The sequence below is a fragment of the Taudactylus pleione genome, unplaced genomic scaffold, assembly GCF_031769625.1.
Source record: "Taudactylus pleione unplaced genomic scaffold, aTauple2 ptg001441l, whole genome shotgun sequence".
In the NCBI taxonomy this organism is placed as follows: domain Eukaryota; kingdom Metazoa; phylum Chordata; class Amphibia; order Anura; family Myobatrachidae; genus Taudactylus; species Taudactylus pleione.
Window position 1 is genome coordinate 90,082 of NW_028285840.1, and position 21,045 is coordinate 111,126.

A 21,045-nucleotide genomic window follows, 5' to 3' on the forward strand; every position below is an offset into this window, starting at 1 on the left:
GGGTGTTCTATGGCAGGAACAGGGCTGGTTAGGTAACATCCTGGCCGCTGCATTGTGTACCAGCTACAAGCCGTGCAACTGTTTTGCTGGGAGACACAGGTAGGCGGCATTACAGTCGTTTAAGCGACATGATACAAATTCAGTGTTTGTTCTCCGTTCCCAGCACAAAACATACTTTTATTTGTTTGTAGCACTTGTAGTCACTGCAATGTTGTCTTTTGGATGTATCAATTCTTTATAAGACAATAGTGATCCCCTGGCAAATGTCAATTCTAAATACATACAGTATGTAAATAATTCTCGGTATTCCCATTGGTACCAGTAACAATAATCTGATTGGCAGAGGCCCGTTGAATGATAAGGTGCCCATCCACTAGACGATTAAGTTGAGCGATTGAACGATAAGGATCATTCATAAATCGTTTGCAAATTGTTTGCAAACGTGTCTAAAACGACCAGCGATGCACGTGCCTACTGGTCGTTTAGACATCTATCATCGTGCAATCATGCTGGTCAACCTGACGATAATGTCAGGTTCAGCACGTTTGCAGATGATTGATGAGCCTGCACTGAACGACTGCTCGTTCAGTGCAGGCTCATCACAGACTGACAAACGACTGCGCGATTACAATGTCGTCATCGTGCAATCGTTTTCACGTCTGCTAATGGATGGGCAGCTTTAGTCGGCTTACTCAGATTTTAGACATATTGTTCAAATAAGATATTAGTCATTATTTTCTGAATCACAGGTGCCATCTAGCAAACGTGCACTTTCCAGTGTAGCTGTGGACTGTAAACTCCTCCTGCTAGCTGGACAGAGGAGATGGACACTTTCCATCAGGTTACACTTTTTTTATTATCTTAAGTTGCTTGATGATGATTCTACCATTTGCACCGTGCCACCCAGACAGGTCTGCTACGACAGCCAGCTGGGGAGTGGGAGTGGGGTTATTGGCCAGCATAGAGATACATTGCTACTAATTTCATGTCTATTCATTAACCACCGTGTCCTCAGGTGACATATTCAAAATTGGCCTTTGATGCTTAGACTTTTTTTTTTTTTTTTACCGACTGCTGAGGACGCGAATAGTACTCGTCCAGAAACCCATCCGTCCTCTCTTGCAGGGCGCTATTGTAGTAATAATTTGCAGATCTTCAATGATTGACAGAATAAGGCAGCACCAACAAATACATTCTTTATTAGGAGCCATTTTTCCAGCGTGAGCCGTTCTCCTCTGGGCCTACTGTATATGCAGAGCTGTGCTGCCGGGTACATGGTCAGATGAGATGCTGAAGCTGAATGGGGTCCCCAGATGACACCCAGGCAGTATCAGTCAGTGCAGGGAGTAATTACTGATAAATGATCACGGTGCAGGGTCTCTCCATCGCTGTGGAAAGGGTTAAATCCCAGGCTGGACTGACAGACTCAATGTGATCATCCTGTATATACTCCAGTTTCAGAGAGGTGAGAAAGTGCCTGGCCCCAACTGTGTGTGCCGGGAGTGTGTGTGGGGGGGCAGATGTAGTATGGAGACAATTGGCTGCCGGGCTTTGACAGGCACTCAGCCCCCTCCTCCTCCTTTTGCAGCCTGCCTATGTGTATGTGAGAAAATGGGTTTAAAGTGCGGTAGGATTTGCTGGTGTCTGTATCGCAGTGATACTGGGAGCTTCTGAGAGACAGCGAGAGCTAGGGCTATGGCACAGACATCCAAGGCTGCTTGTGTGCTGTGTATAGGTTTCTGCATGGTCTCCTGTGTCCCTGCCTCTACCAGCGAAGGTAAGAGACTCGAGTCAGTCGCCTGTTCCGTCTGCTGCACTCGTACTTTATGTTATATTCCAGCAAGTGCATACTGTATGTGCATTTTATTTATTTTTTCTTCCTTTGGGATCACCAACTCTTAGAAATGATTTGCAATATAAGGAAGCTGCTAGGTCTCGGCGGAGATACAATGATGCTCCATTACTGAATGGCTGACAGAAAGTTGATCCCCTATTGCTTTGAAGGTGTATAAGATACTCAGGGATCCTCCAGACAATGCTCGCTCTGGTTCCTAACCCGGGGCGACAAGGTTGGGACAAGTCCTTTGATGTGTGGACAATAGCTGGGGTGCTTCCAAACTTGATATCTCTATCGGATGAGTTACACTATCTGGAGCGCCAGCTGTGTCCGCGCTCCACAAACACAATTCTGGTTGTCGCCGCACGGATCTGCCGGGGGGACACCGATGCAACTGGGCGAAACGTTAGAAGAAGGTTCTCGGCGTTATCATTGTCCGATAGTTCAACTCTCTGTTGTAGCAAAACTGTCAGCTCAGTCCAAGCCGATTGTCCGCATGTATTGCTATAACATATGGTATACATGTATGTAGTTGCGTGGACCAATGTGGTTGTTATATATTGACTATGATGCTTATGATTATTAATCGTCTGTAATTTGGAGAATAGTAACCCCTTCTCTGCTTTATTGGGGACCCTAAATCAGTACGAGGGACGACAGATATTAAATCACACTGAAAGAATGATGGTGTCCGATCTCCCCCATTATTAAGGACTCTGTCACCTTTCGTGTGGCTAGGTAAATGAATAAACCTGCGCCATTTGCAGACCTATGTGGATATTAGTATGTGACCCCCGCTGTCTGCATGTACAATACGCTGGTGTGTAAGGAACGGGCTGCCCCTTAGATGACTATATATCTCGTACGCACAGTATACGGCTAATCATCATGCTATCACAGACTTAGCTATTTAATGGGAAGTTGTGGCGTCTGCTTCTTCTTTTATATAATAGGCAGAAATCTGCAGGTAGAATTATAGAAGTATGATAAATCTACATATAGACACTATACCATAATAAAACCGCCACCGTCTCGCCACAATAACGCCAGATATCGCTGTGATTTTAGTGTCAGTGTAAGGAAAGAGATTAGATGAGTTACAGGTCCTGCCGCACAGACATATATCACCTTCCGCTTCACATGATGTTTGTATTAGTCACCACAATATCTTGTGTGCAGGTCCCAGTCACGCAATGTCCTGTGTGCAGGTCCCAGTCACGCAAGGTCCTGTGTGCAGGTTCCAGTCACGCAATGTCCTATATGCAAGTCACAGTCACATCTCAGTCACGCAATGACCTGTATGCAGGTCCCAGTCACGCAATGTTCTGTACTCAGATTATGGTTACACAATATAATACACTGTGTGCAGGACACAGTCACATCTCAGTCACGCAATGTCCTGTGTGCAAGTCCCAGTCATACAATATCATGTGTGCAGGTCACAGTTGTGTAATGTCCTGTGCCTAAGTCACAGTCACGCAATGGTCGGTACGTAGGTCACAGCCATGCAATGGTCGGTATGCAGGTCACAGTCACACAATGGTCGGTATGCAGGTCACAGTCACACAATGGTCGGTACGCAGGTCACAGTTACGCAATGGTCGGTACGCAGGTCACAGTCACGCAATTGTCGGTACGCAGGTCACAGTCACGCAATGGTCGGTACGCAGGTCACAGTTATGCAATTGTCGGTACACACGTCACAGTCACGCAATGGTCGGTACGCAGGTCACAGTCACGCAATGGTCGGTACGTAGGTCACAGTCACGCAATGGTCGGGTGTGGAGGTCACAGTCACACAGTGGTCGGTACGTAGGTCACAGTCACGCAATGGTCCGTACGCAGGTCACAGTTATGCAATGGTCGGTACGCAGGTCACAGTCACGCAATGGTCAGTGCGTAGGTCACAGCCACGCAATGGTCGGTACGCAGGTCACAGTCACGCAATGGTCGGTACGCAGGTCACAGTTATGCAATGGTCGGTACGCAGGTCACAGTCACGAAATGGTCGGTACGCAGGCTATAGACACGCAATGGTCGGTATGCAGGTCACAGTCACGCAATGGTCGGGTGTGGAGGTCACAGTCACGCAATGGTCGGGTGTGGAGGTCACAGTCACGCAATGGTCGGTATGTAGGTCTCAGTCACGCAATGGTCGGGTCTGGAGGTCACAGTCACGCAATGGTCGGGTGTGGAGGTCACAGTCATGCAATGGTCGGGTCTGGAGGCCACAGTCACGCAATGGTCGGTACGCAGGTCACAGTCACGCAATGGTCGGTACACAGGTCACAGTCACGCAATGGTCGGTACGCAGGTCACAGTCACACAATGGTCAGTACGCAGGTCACAGTCACGCAATGGTCGGTATGCAGGTCACAGTCACGCAATGGTCGGTACACACGTCACAGTCACGCAATGGTCAGTACGCAGGTCACAGTCACGCAATGGTCGGTATGCAGGTCACAGTCACACAATGGTCGGTACGCAGGTCACAGTCACGCAATGGTCGGTATGCAGGTCACAGTCATGCAATATTTCGTTATGCAGGTCACGTTACACAATATAATATACAGTGTGTAGGTCTCAGTCACACAATGTGCTGTACATGGGTCATAGTCGCACAATCTCCTGTACGCAGGCCACACACAGTGTCCTGTACTCAGCTCACAGATCATAATCACACATACAATGGGGAGGATGTATTCAGCCTGTTAGAGAATGGAGAATTGGAACAGTAGAGAAGTCACCCATAGCAGCCAATCAGCTTTTAGCTATCATTCATCAAGTACGTTGTATACAATGAAGCCGAACTTATACAATTGTCAGCTCTATAGAAGACTTGATGCATCTCCCCCGATATTTTACACAGATCATAGTCCATAAAAATATCCACTACACAGATATCAGTCTATCCCTGTATATGTCACTCTCTCCAGGGGGGAAGGGGGGGATGTAAACCCTGGAGATAGATAAAGCTGATTGGTTGGTATCTCTCTGTATCTCTGTCACTCTCATTCTCCTGGACTCTCTCTTTGTCTATGTCACTCTAATTCTCCTGCACTCTCTCTTTGTCTGTCACTTTAATTCTCCTGCACTCTCTCTGTATCTCTGTCACTCTCATTCTCCTGCACTCTCTCTGTATCTCTGTCACTCTCATTATCCTGCACTCTCTCTTTGTCTATGTCACTTTAATTCTCCTGCACTCTCTCTGTATCTCTGTCACTCTAATTCTCCTGCACTCTCTCTTTGTCTATGTCACTTTAATTTTCCTGCACTCTCTCTGTATCTCTGTCACTCTCATTCTCCTGCACTCTCTCTTTGTCTCTGTCACTCTAATTCTCCTGCACTCTCTCTATGTCTATGTCACTCTAATTCTCCTGCACTCTCTCTTTGCCTATGTCACTCTAATTCTCCTGCACTCTCTCTTTGCCTATGTCACTCTAATTCTCCTGCACTCTCTCTATGTCTATGTCACTCTAATTCTCCTGCACTCTCTCTATGTCTATGTCACTCTAATTCTCCTGCACTCTCTCTATGTCTATGTCACTCTAATTCTCCTGCACTCTCTCTATGTCTATGTCACTCTAATTCTCCTGCACTCTCTCTTTGCCTATGTCACTCTAATTCTCCTGCACTCTCTGTCTATGGTCCCCGCAGCTTACGCCATGTCAGGATGGCATAAGCCACTGTAGCCTACACATTGCAAAAAGTCCCTGGAGAGGGTTCCAAAGGAACGTCTCCTGGCAATGGCTGTCGCACACGTGCGGTCATGTGCCTGCGGGCGCAATTTAATACATTCGGGCGCTACGATCGCATTCTGCAATGCGATCATGGGCGCTAGTATCCTGCCCAGATGGCATTGCAAATACAGTTATTAATAAATGGGCCACTATGACACGTACACTCCTGCTGAGCCCTGGTGCAATGTTTTATATTACACTCTATGTAGTATATGGAGTCGTCTAATCAATACACAGACCGAGTACTAACAAACACAAATCATATTATATCACTTACAGTTAATATTAATATTAATTCCAGTTAAATATCATCTGTATGAGCCATCTGACTGGACGTACTGTATAGCAAATACAGGGGTTACGTTTCCATGGCATAGAATTGTATTCATTGTACAGATTACGCTCACACGGTGATATCTGACACAACCCGGCCAATCTGGGACCGGAAGTACATGTTATTCATTGTCATTAAGACAACTTTCTATACAAATCATTTCGGAAAACAATAATATTTGTGCTCAGATAGTGTAATTAACACCAGGCGTTTAAGTAGATACCCCACTAATTGGTACCCTCCAAACAGGTGAAACAATACACGTACAGTATGTAACGCAACACAGTGCATGTTCCAGGACATAGCATGGCTTGGTGTCTATTACTGATTATATAGTGACGCGGCTATCTATATTACATATTAGATCTGTTACACTGTTGTATTATTGTGTATTGCGGTATATTTGGATAGTGAGCCTTCATATGAAGTATTCTATGTCGTCAGATTCTCTATGAGATATGTTTGTGTTTGTTTGCATGTGATATTTGGACATTGTGATAATAATGTTATATGCCTGCATATGCTGTTCAGCGTCCTCTTCCGTGATATTGTTAAGCGTTGTAGATTTTCGGTATTTAAACATTAATCATGTGGGCAGTAGTAATCTCTTCTGATTATTGTGGAAGGGAAGTAATTATGAGAATGTGGATTAGTGGCCTACTATCTGTGTAATAAATAGTGGGTGACGGCCAGAAAATGCGGATACATACTATTGCCGTGTGCGTGGTCTACAGGATGACATCTCATGCTCTGTCCTGAAAGACAGGTGGAATTTATTCACTGGGCAGAAAACACTGACCGTCCTACCAAACATCCTTATATTTGCCACTAATTGGGGGGGTGCAGCAGAGAGAGAGTGCGGGGTCCCTTCACGTATTCATCCTCGGATACAGCAATCGGTGTTGGAAGTCCAGTAGTACATTGTGGGCTCTATTTACTAAGCCTTGGAGAGAGAGTAAGTGGACGGAGATAAAGTACCAGCCAACCAGCTCCTAACTGTTATTTTTTAAACACAGCCTGTGACATGGCAGTTAGGAGCTGAGTGGCTCGGACTTAAAGGGCCAGATGTACTAAGCTCTGAAAAGTGATAAACTGGAGAGTGATAAACCACCAGCCAATCAGCTCCCAACTGTCATTTTTCAAACACAGCCTGTGACATGACAGTTGGGAGATGAGTGGCTATCACTTTTCAGAGCTTAGTACATCTTTATCTCCGTCCAAGGCTTAGTAAATAGATCCCTGCGTCCCGATGAAATCTTGGAAGTTATGACACAAATGGTATAATTGAATCAGCAAAATTCTCACACCCATTAGCACCTTTACAGACAAGACAACGTATGTTGGGAAACGCCCTCCCGGCCCACAAAATCCTATAATAGCCATCACATCTAACATGTATGCGTCAAATGAGCCATCGGTCTCGGCGACCATTTCACAGCTTAGAGTAGCCTCCTGGCGTGTTTTAGGCTCAAAAATACTGGAATTCCACTCTCCAGCACGCACCGTTATTAAGGCTGATGGAAACTAACATTCAACTAAATACATTGTTGCACAAAGAGTAGGTAGGGATTTACTTTACCAAAGTTCCAGTAATTTTAGGGTTGGTTAAATGTTAGTTACACACTAAAAGCAAGTGTATCATTGGCTGCTATGGAAACACAAAAATACCTGCCTGGTGCCAAAATGTGTATCAAAACACAACCTCAGAAACAGAACAATAGTCTGAAAATGGCGGTTCCTCCATCTCGCGTGATAAACGTTCCAGGACACATTGGGGAGTGTGGTGAAACGCGTAAAGTGGCTAGTCTTACTCATTTATAGACAGACCAGCCACTGGTCCTAAGCCAGGGCTTGACAAATTTTTGTAAAACCTAGGAGACAGCTTAAAAGTTTAGGAGCCAGATTATCGCTTGCGTCCAAAATATATGAAAACTTGTATAGACCACCACACATGCCTCTTCAATGCCCCTCAACCTCCCCACATGCCATCAGACCACCACACATGCCTCTTCAATGGTCATCAGATTCTGCTACATGTCCATATCTGCCCCCATATCAAAATATGACACATAGTAGGGCCCAAATACATATTATCCCAAAAAGTAGGGCTATTGCAACAGGCACGAGGCAGAAGTGACAAAAACTCTGCAACAAACTTTCCCAGGGAAATGCAATGTGCCAGCTCTTATTACCTAGTGGGAGCTGCTGCAAATGGGAGACAAACACAAGCTGTACAACGCTTTGTACGCCTAACACACACACACACATTACTTCCATCTCTTCAGCACTTGCATCTATGGACTTTGGAGGATTAGCAGCACACCATATGCCCCATGTATAACAGTTAGTAGCAGTTACATATCCCATATCCCCCCATAGAATGAGTGATCACTAATACAAGCAAGCAGATCCTCACAGTATTATCCATACCAGGGGGGCAGATTCCCGGGATCTTACTGACTGCCCCTTTTCCCTTAGCCCAGTCATATACCTGCAGTTTATTCCTGACTTCTGTTTCTGCTCCCCCCCTCGACCATAATTTCAGCAGCTCCAGTCCTCCCTTCTGGCATGATAGACTTACATGATTGGAGTTGGAGGAAGGCGAGTGGAGCTCGGTTACAGCGCTTCCTTGCGGCCAGGCGGAGTTATCGCAGCTACAGCAAAATACATCCCCAAACAGTACACTGATGATGAATGGGCTTCTGTGCTTTGTGATTTCATTAATCAAAAATTAGTCGCCAGGACTAAAATCTTGGTTGCCAAGGCGACCTGACCCCCGGGATTTGTCGAGCCCTGCCTTAAGCCATATATGCAAATTGATCTGCATATATATCTTTACTCTGGGGAGAGCCCAGCAGACCATACTTGCCAACCTGGCTGCTCCCTCCCAGATTGGCACTTCATGGGGCATGGCGCAACTGAAGTGGGTGAATCTGTGGCGTGATGACGCTATCGTAGCCCCACCCTTACTATATAATGACGTGAGTACCAGCATTGTGAAGTAGGGGGCGGAGCAATGATGATGCTGTTTCAGCCTGCGGGTTCCGTCCTCCACCTGCAGGCCGCAGTGTCCCACGGTGCCTGGCATCCATTCACAGTGACTGCGGAGCTTGGGGGCTGTCCGGCATGTCTGTAAGTGCCAGGCATGCCCCCAAAAGTTCCGAAAAGGGGACGCGTCATATAGACATGCCCCTTTTCATTGGCCACACCCCCTTTTCGGGCGCGTGCAGAAATGCCCTTGCTCTAGGTCCAGGCGCCCTGCCTGCCGCCAGACCTAGAGTGAACACTATACAGTATATATAAATGGTGTATTAATGTACTGTATAATTTAAATAACAATATCTATTCTCCTAAGAAAATAAGTCAAAATCTACTTATTAAATAATAAAAAAAGTTTATTAGAAAAACAAACATTTCCCTCTACTTTTTTTTTTTTACAGAATAACGAGGTTATAAACGTCACAGACACTTAGGGCCGTATTCCATTAGAGGCGAAAAGCAGTAATCGGTGAAAAAGTTTTGCCTACTGCCGCTTTTCGCCTGGTCGGAACTTATCTCCAAATTCAATTCCAGTCGGAATTCGCCTAAGCGGAAAGTCAATGCAATGTAATAGGCCAAAAAGTTTCTCCAATGAATAGCAGGTGAAAAAAAGTGCATAATCTTTATTTTGAGGAGAAAACGTGGGGAAACAACCCATATCTCTTGGCACACTCCCCCAAAGGACAAAACCTGGCAAAATAAATAACATAAGAACACCTCAAAAAAGTACTTTCATTTTTGGGGCAAAAAAGTAAAAAGTGGGGGCGCAAGCATAAAAACTAGCAAAATAAACTTCTTGGGGGTCTGCAAGGATGGTTCAGGTGTTTTGGGGATTGCAGGTGCACAAGCTGGTGGGTTTTTGACATTTTTTAAAAGTTCGCTTTTAAACTTTAAACCTTAAAATATGCTTGCACCCATTTTCAAGTACCCCAAATGTGACAGGACTACTTATTTTTACCAAAAAATACAGCTTTATGCCATTCTTCACCACTTTTGCAAAGACACTAATAAGACACAATTTAAACTACTTAAGTACCCCAAACAGCTTTATTAGGGCTATTAGTACACATGTACATTGATTCCCTATGTTAGTGCATGTTTTTTTGGGGTACAGACTTATGTCCCCACTTTCCGCCTTTTCCGTATTCTCTGTTTTCCGTTTTCGCGTGTTTAGGAATTGAATAGGGTGAAAAGCGGGGACGCGCATGAAAAGTTTTCGCCTCTAAAACAGGTGAAGGAGGCGGAGAGTCAGATAGGCGAAACTTCTCCGACTTTTCGCCTCTAAGTGAATACGGGCCTTAGCCTGATAGATCATTTTGAGCAGTAGAAATGCTCAGTTTTGAGTCTAGCATTAAGCACTGTACCAGATTGTATGTAGGATATAAAATGTATCCTAAAAGCCCCTCTATACATTGTGCTTATTGCTGCTTAATATGCGAATGTGTTACACATATCTCAGAGTCTATCACTAATTATTCTCAGATATTAAACTTGTCTATTTATTGTACAGAAAATAGAGCATTTCCATTACACGATAATACATGGATGTGCACCTGAGGGTGTCAGTAAATGAGTTATATACACATCCATGGGGGTCGATCAATTATGCCAGATTAAAGGAATATGTTATTTGAATAAAATGTGGATTTGTAATCTATGCTTCATACAGAGGTTGGTTTGAACCCACAATATTCCTGCAGTAGTATGCAAGGAGAATCACTTCACTACTCTGTGCTGCTGGGGTCCATGCTCCTTCCACTATGTAACTCGGTCTGTGGCTTCCTGCTGCCTCCATTCCCCTCTTCGCATCATGTCACTGCCCCTGTCACATGCAGCCTTGTCCTCACTAACTCATCACTCATCTCCTGATATACTCTGTGCTGCTGGGGGACCCTGCACCTCCCACTATATAACCCTCAGTATGTGGCTTCCTACTGCCTCCATTCCCCTCCTCACATCATGTCACTGCCCCTGTCACATGCAGCCCTGTCCTCACTAACACATCACTCCTCTCCTGATATACTCTGTGCTGCTGGGGGACCCTGCTCCTTACACGTACTGTATATACAGTATCTCTTAGGCAGTAGCAGATTTTACCTAGGGGCTGTGGAGCTACTTGAGCCAGTTGTAGTCCGTGACTGTACTGGTCACATTGTGAATGGAGGTGGCTTCCCATTGGACAGTACAGGCAGCCCCACGGGGAGGTGACTCCTCCCCCTGGGACTGCCAGTCTGGACTGCAATTAGCAGCGAGCGGCTTCTAGTAGAGACCGCTGCTCTGTCTTTTGGGCATCCCACGCGGCTTCTCGGGGCTGCAGCAAATGCAGCCCTTAGAAGCTGGTGTTATGCGCCAGAGCCAAAGCCAGCGTGGTCAGGTGAGTACTGAGCTGGGGGCACTGCTTAAGGGGCACTGCATATGGGGCAAAACTACAGGGGGCACTGCAAAAGGGGCACAAATACAATATTTTCAATGTGCTGGGCTCGCCCCAGTGTGACTAAAAACAGGGGTGCAAATGTCATACCTAAGGCGTGCACACAAAAATGGGGCATGGCCTTGTGACAGCTAGGCCACGCCCCATTTTGGGAGCGCCGAAGATACGCGCATGCGATCGGCTCTTTAGCTTGACTACAAATATTTTTTGCCTCTTTGCCCTGACTGGTTGGCCACCCCTGTGTTAGAGGGCAGGAGACACTGCTGCTCTTACAGGTATATTTACTAAGAATTATGGCCCTGATTCAGAGCCGCTCGCAATTAGCGCTCGCTCGTTCATAAAAAGGGGGTGGCTATTCAAATGAACCGTTCGCTCTTTGCGGTCTGTTGCCGCCTCCATGTCTGAACGAGAAAGGAAAACATACGCTCGTTTATTTGTTATAAACGCCCCCTGGCCGCTCGCATCATACGTCATGTCCGCTATTTATTTGATTAATCGAGTACATCGAACAGCGTATGAACTGCTCGCTATTCTTGTGGTTGGTTTTTTCAACCGCTATTTTGCGAGCAGTTCAGAGTAAAAAAAACCAAGTGACGTGGTCAATGACGCTGCTTTATTAATTATGCACACCCATAAAACGCCCGCTTTGACCTTTAAGCACGCCTGCGTTCTGATCTCCACTCCCCGTTTTCAAGCACCTTCCCCTGTTACCACCCACATACGCCTCATTCTGTCACTCAAAATAGCAGACACTCGCTATATAGCGAACAAACGATTTTCGCCCGCACTGACTGGTTCGCGCATGCATACTAAAAACCGTACGCATGCGCAGATGTGCAAATATCGCTCGGAACGAGCGTACTGCCGCTTAAGAGCGGCTCTGAATCAGGGCCAATGTCTGGTTGTGATAGCATCACTCCCATGTGACTCTCCCCACATCCTATTACCTATTTCCTATTACAATAATGGGAAATGTGATCTGTTTACTAAAAATATGTGATAATTAGGATTTGTAGTAGAATTTTTAGTAAATTTAGGTGAAACTAAAATAATGTGAAAAGGGTGTGAATACACAAAACACCCGTTTTCACTTTATTTTAGTAAAACTGTTAATAAATAGAGTCCTAAGTCACAGATATGTGTAGTGATGACATTAATTACCAGAACATGAGGAGGTGTATGACATACATTTAGTAGCTACATGTGTGAGACACTGTAGAAATACACTGAGGTCCTGATTCAGAGGCGCTCGCCATTTGCGAGCACTCGCTCTGATTCAGGGCGGATATAAAAAAAAAAAAAGTACGCCTCCAGGCTGCTCGCATAGCTGTGGGTGACCACGCACAGCTTGTGCGGGCGGCCTGGCGATGGTTGCGATTATCGCGACCATCGGGCTAGCGACGGGAACCTTGTGGTAGGGTCTCGTCCACCGCAAGCCCCAGTGAACTTCCTGCTCCAATCCACACGTGTGATATCAGTAGGGCCACCCACAAATGGCAGGCGTTCCTTTGGGTACGCCTCCGTTTGCGCAGCCACCCCCCCGACCTGCCTACAAAACGGGGCGAGCTGTCGATCAACTGCCCCGTTTTGCTGCGAACCCCGAGCAAGTGAAGTTCTCACTCGCTCCGGGGCTCGCGCATGCTGCGCGTGCGCACTGCCCGTCCATCGACACGTTTGCGATCGCTATGCGCTCGCGAGCGGGTCTGAATCAGGCCCTAAATGTTCAGCCTGAGCCCATTCTGACTTCAGCCACTGATACCTGTATTAACCCTTTGCACAATACATCCAAACCTGTAAATTAACCCTTTACACATTACCTAACAAAACATATATATTAACCCTCTGGTATACGTTCAATATCCCGACAAAGAGGATGCCTGCGCTGGTATTCTAAACGAACGTCCCCTTTGTCGGGTTACTGAACGCACATCTGTCAGAATCCCGGTGCTGGCATCCTGATCACCGGGTTCCCGAAGGTAAGTAACGGGGTTAGGGGGAGGATTAGGGTTAGGAGTTAGGCACTAGGATGAGGGTTAGACACTAAGGGGGGAGGGTTTAGGGTGCGGGGAGAGGGAGGTCAGGTTTAGGCCCTGGGGGTGAGGTTAGGTTTAGGCACAGGGGTAGGACGGTTAGGGGTAGGGAGAGGGGGAAGGATAGGATACCGACTAACAAGTGTCAGTATCCTAACGCTGTCGGGATGCTGGCGTTGGAAACGCCGGGATCCCGAGCGCTGGCATCCCGTACCCATCCCTACCCCATACTAACCTGTATATTAATCCCTTATCACATTAGAATAGCAAACTTGTAGGCTATATTCACTTTTAACACATCACATCCCAACTGTAAATTAACCCTGTACACAATATAATCTACCACTATATTAACCCTGTACACATTACTATCTAACCACTATATTAACCCTGTACACATTACAATCTAACAACTATATTAACCCTGTACACATTACTATCTAACCACTATATTAACCCTGAACACATTATATCTAACCACTATATTAACCCTGAACACATTACTATCTAACCACTATATTAACCCTGTACACATTACTATCTAACCACTATATTAACCCTGTACACATTACTATCTAACCACTATATTAACCCTGAACACATTACTATCTAACCACTATATTAACCCTGAACACATTACTATCTAACCACTATATTAACCCTGTACACATTACTATCTAACCACTATATTAACCCTGTACACATTACTATCTAACCACTATATTAACCCTGTACACATTACTATCTAACCACTATATTAACCCTGTACACATTACTATCTAACCACTATATTAACCCTGTACACATTACTATCTAACCACTATATTACCCCTGTACACATTACTATCTAACCACTATATTAACCCTGTACACATTACTATCTAACCACTATATTAACCCTGTACACATTACTATCTAACCACTATATTAACCCTGTACACATTACTATCTAACCACTATATTAACCCTGTACACATTACTATCTAACCACTATATTAACCCTGTACACATTACTATCTAACCACTATATTACCCCTGTACACATTACTATCTAACCACTATATTACCCCTGTACACATTACTATCTAACCACTATATTAACCCTGTACACATTACTATCTAACCACTATATTACCCCTGAACACATTACTATCTAACCACTATATTACCCCTGTACACATTACTATCTAACCACTATATTAACCCTGTACACATTACTATCTAACCACTATATTACCCCTGTACACATTACTATCTAACCACTATATTACCCCTGAACACATTACTATCTAACCACTATATTACCCCTGTACACATTACTATCTAACCACTATATTAACCCTGTACACATTACTATCTAACCACTATATTACCCCTGTACACATTACTATCTAACCACTATATTACCCCTGTACACATTACTATCTAACCACTATATTACCCCTGTACACATTACTATCTAACCACTATATTACCCCTGTACACATTACTATCTAACCACTATATTAACCCTGTACACATTGCTATCTAACCACTATATTAACCCTGAACACATTGCTATCTAACCACTATATTACCCCTGTACACATTACTATCTAACCACTATATTAACCCTGTACACATTGCTATCTAACCACTATATTAACCCTGTACACATTGCTATCTAACCACTATATTACCCCTGTACACATTACTATCTAACCACTATATTACCCCTGAACACATTACTATCTAACCACTATATTACCCCTGTACACATTACTATCTATCCACTATATTAACCCTGTACACATTACTATCTAACCATTATATTACCCCTGTACACATTACTATCTAACCACTATATTACCTCTGTACACATTACTATCTAACCACTATATTACCCCTGTACACATTACTATCTAACCACTATATTACCCCTGTACACATTACTATCTAACCACTATATTACCCCTGTACACATTACTATCTAACCACTATATTAACCCTGTACACATTGCTATCTAACCACTATATTAACCCTGTACACATTGCTATCTAACCACTATATTACCCCTGTACACATTACTATCTAACCACTATATTAACCCTGTACACATTGCTATCTAACCACTATATTAACCCTGTACACATTGCTATCTAACCACTATATTACCCCTGTACACATTACTATCTAACCACTATATTACCCCTGAACACATTACTATCTAACCACTATATTACCCCTGTACACATTACTATCTATCCACTATATTAACCCTGTACACATTACTATCTAACCATTATATTACCCCTGTACACATTACTATCTAACCACTATATTACCTCTGTACACATTACTATCTAACCACTATATTACCCCTGTACACATTACTATCTAACCACTATATTACCCCTGTACACATTACTATCTAACCACTATATTACCCCTGTACACATTACTATCTAACCACTATATTAACCCTGTACACATTGCTATCTAACCACTATATTAACCCTGTACACATTGCTATCTAACCACTATATTACCCCTGTACACATTACTATCTAACCACTATATTAACCCTGTACACATTGCTATCTAACCACTATATTAACCCTGTACACATTGCTATCTAACCACTATATTAACCCTGTACACATTGCTATCTAACCACTATATTAACCCTGTACACATTACTATCTAACCACTATATTAACCCTGAACACATTACTATCTAACCACTATATTAACCCTGTACACATTACTATCTAACCACTATATTAACCCTGAACACATTACTATCTAACCACTATATTAACCATGAACACATTACTATCTAACCACTATATTAACCCTGTACACATTACTATCTAACCACTATATTAACCCTGTACACATTACTATCTAACCACTATATTAACCCTGAACACATTACTATCTAACCACTATATTAACCCTGAACACATTACTATCTAACCACTATATTAACCCTGTACACATTACTATCTAACCATTATATTAACCCTGTACACATTACTATCTAACCACTATATTAACCCTGAACACATTACTATCTAACCACTATATTAACCCTGAACACATTACTATCTAACCACTATATTAACCCTGTACACATTACTATCTAACCACTATATTAACCCTGTACACATTACTATCTAACCACTATATTAACCCTGAACACATTACTATCTAACCACTATATTAACCCTGAACACATTATATCTAACCACTATATTAACCCTGAACACATTACTATCTAACCACTATATTAACCCTGTACACATTACTATCTAACCACTATATTAACCCTGTACACATTACTATCTAACCACTATATTAACCCTGTACACATTACTATTTAACCACTATATTAACCCTGAACACATTACTATCTAATCACTATATTAACCCTGTACACATCACTATCTAACCACTATATTAACCCTGTACACATTACTATCTAACCACTATATTAACCCTGAACACATTACTATCTAACCGCTATATTAACCCTGAACACATTACTATCTAACCGCTATATTAACCCTGTACACATTACTATCTAACCACTATATTAACCCTGTACACATTACTATCTAACCACTATATTAACTCTGTACACATTACTATTTAACCACTATATTCACCCTGTAAACATTACTATTTAACCACTATATTCACCCTGAACACATTACTATCTAACCACTATATTAACCCTGTACACATCACTATCTAACCACTATATTAACCATGTACACATTACTATCTAACCACTATATTAACCCTGAACACATTACTATCTAACCACTATATTAACCCTGTACACATTACTATCTAACCACTATATTAACCCTGTACACATTACTATCTAACCACTATATTACCCCTGTACACATTACTATCTAACCACTATATTAACCCTGTACACATTACTATCTAACCACTATATTAACCCTGTACACATTACTATCTAACCACTATATTAACCCTGTACACATTACTATCTAACCACTATATTAACCCTGTACACATTACTATCTAACCACTATATTAACCCTGTACACATTACTATCTAACCACTATATTACCCCTGTACACATTACTATCTAACCACTATATTACCCCTGTACACATTACTATCTAACCACTATATTAACCCTGTACACATTACTATCTAACCACTATATTACCCCTGAACACATTACTATCTAACCACTATATTACCCCTGTACACATTACTATCTAACCACTATATTAACCCTGTACACATTACTATCTAACCACTATATTACCCCTGTACACATTACTATCTAACCACTATATTACCCCTGAACACATTACTATCTAACCACTATATTACCCCTGTACACATTACTATCTAACCACTATATTAACCCTGTACACATTACTATCTAACCACTATATTACCCCTGTACACATTACTATCTAACCACTATATTACCCCTGTACACATTACTATCTAACCACTATATTTCCCCTGTACACATTACTATCTAACCACTATATTACCCCTGTACACATTACTATCTAACCACTATATTAACCCTGTACACATTGCTATCTAACCACTATATTAACCCTGAACACATTGCTATCTAACCACTATATTACCCCTGTACACATTACTATCTAACCACTATATTAACCCTGTACACATTGCTATCTAACCACTATATTAACCCTGTACACATTGCTATCTAACCACTATATTACCCCTGTACACATTACTATCTAACCACTATATTACCCCTGAACACATTACTATCTAACCACTATATTACCCCTGTACACATTACTATCTATCCACTATATTAACCCTGTACACATTACTATCTAACCATTATATTACCCCTGTACACATTACTATCTAACCACTATATTACCTCTGTACACATTACTATCTAACCACTATATTACCCCTGTACACATTACTATCTAACCACTATATTACCCCTGTACACATTACTATCTAACCACTATATTACCCCTGTACACATTACTATCTAACCACTATATTAACCCTGTACACATTGCTATCTAACCACTATATTAACCCTGTACACATTGCTATCTAACCACTATATTACCCCTGTACACATTACTATCTAACCACTATATTAACCCTGTACACATTGCTATCTAACCACTATATTAACCCTGTACACATTGCTATCTAACCACTATATTACCCCTGTACACATTACTATCTAACCACTATATTACCCCTGAACACATTACTATCTAACCACTATATTACCCCTGTACACATTACTATCTATCCACTATATTAACCCTGTACACATTACTATCTAACCATTATATTACCCCTGTACACATTACTATCTAACCACTATATTACCTCTGTACACATTACTATCTAACCACTATATTACCCCTGTACACATTACTATCTAACCACTATATTACCCCTGTACACATTACTATCTAACCACTATATTACCCCTGTACACATTACTATCTAACCACTATATTAACCCTGTACACATTGCTATCTAACCACTATATTAACCCTGTACACATTGCTATCTAACCACTATATTACCCCTGTACACATTACTATCTAACCACTATATTAACCCTGTACACATTGCTATCTAACCACTATATTAACCCTGTACACATTGCTATCTAACCACTATATTAACCCTGTACACATTGCTATCTAACCACTATATTAACCCTGTACACATTACTATCTAACCACTATATTAACCCTGAACACATTACTATCTAACCACTATATTAACCCTGTACACATTACTATCTAACCACTATATTAACCCTGAACACATTACTATCTAACCACTATATTAACCATGAACACATTACTATCTAACCACTATATTAACCCTGTACACATTACTATCTAACCACTATATTAACCCTGTACACATTACTATCTAACCACTATATTAACCCTGAACACATTACTATCTAACCACTATATTAACCCTGAACACATTACTATCTAACCACTATATTAACCCTGTACACATTACTATCTAACCACTATATTAACCCTGTACACATTACTATCTAACCACTATATTAACCCTGAACACATTACTATCTAACCACTATATTAACCCTGAACACATTACTATCTAACCACTATATTAACCCTGTACACATTACTATCTAACCACTATATTAACCCTGTACACATTACTATCTAACCACTATATTAACCCTGAACACATTACTATCTAACCACTATATTAACCCTGAACACATTATATCTAACCACTATATTAACCCTGAACACATTACTATCTAACCACTATATTAACCCTGTACACATTACTATCTAACCACTATATTAACCCTGTACACATTACTATCTAACCACTATATTAACCCTGTACACATTACTATTTAACCACTATATTAACCCTGAACACATTACTATCTAATCACTATATTAACCCTGTACACATCACTATCTAACCACTATATTAACCCTGTACACATTACTATCTAACCACTATATTAACCCTGAACACATTACTATCTAACCGCTATATTAACCCTGAACACATTACTATCTAACCGCTATATTAACCCTGTACACATTACTATCTAACCACTATATTAACCCTGTACACATTACTATCTAACCACTATATTAACTCTGTACACATTACTATTTAACCACTATATTCACCCTGTAAACATTACTATTTAACCACTATATTCACCCTGAACACATTACTATCTAACCACTATATTAACCCTGTACACATCACTATCTAACCACTATATTAACCATGTACACATTACTATCTAACCACTATATTAACCCTGAACACATTACTATCTAACCGCTATATTAACCCTGAACACATTACTATCTAACCACTATATTAACCCTGTACACATTACTATCTAACCACTATATTAACCCTGTACACATTACTATCTAACCACTATATTAACCCTGTACACATTACTATCTAACCACTATATTAACCCTGAACACATTACTATCTAACCACTATATTAACCCTGTACACAATACTATCTAACCACTATATTACCCCTGTACACATTACTATCTAACCACTATATTAACCCTGTACACATTACTATCTAACCACTATATTAACCCTGAACACATTACTATCTAACCACTATATTAACCCTGTACACATTACTATCTAACCACTATATTAACCCTTTACATATTACTATCGAACATTTTTTTACCCTTTACACATTACATCCCAACTTGTCTATTAACCATTTACTCAATACAGCCCAACCAATATATTAACCCCTTACATTGCATATATCAACCTGCATATTAACCTTTACACATTACATACACAAACCTGTATATTAACCCTTTGCAAATATTAGCCAATATTTTAAATGCTAACACATTACCTATCCAAACCTGTGTACTAACCTTTTACACATTATCTATCAAGCTTGTATATTAACCCTTTGTACATTACATACCCAAACCTGTATATTAACCCTTTCCACATTACCTATCCAAACCTGTATATTAACCCACTATTACAAATCTGAATATTAACCCTTTACACATTGCCTATACAAACATGTATATCAACCTTTACACATT

General features: G+C 41.7%; 1 protein-coding gene across 1 annotated transcript in view; it reads left to right on the forward strand.

Moving 5' to 3' along the window:
* The first annotated feature begins 1,695 nt into the window (after positions 1-1,695).
* EPHA8 (EPH receptor A8) overlaps positions 1,696-21,045 on the forward strand; it is a 193,616-nt gene continuing 174,266 nt past the window's right edge. Inside the window, exon 1 of the mRNA XM_088463734.1 lies at positions 1,696-1,777. Coding sequence (XP_088319860.1) covers positions 1,696-1,777 — 82 coding nt within the window. The remainder of the gene's footprint in view (positions 1,778-21,045) is intronic.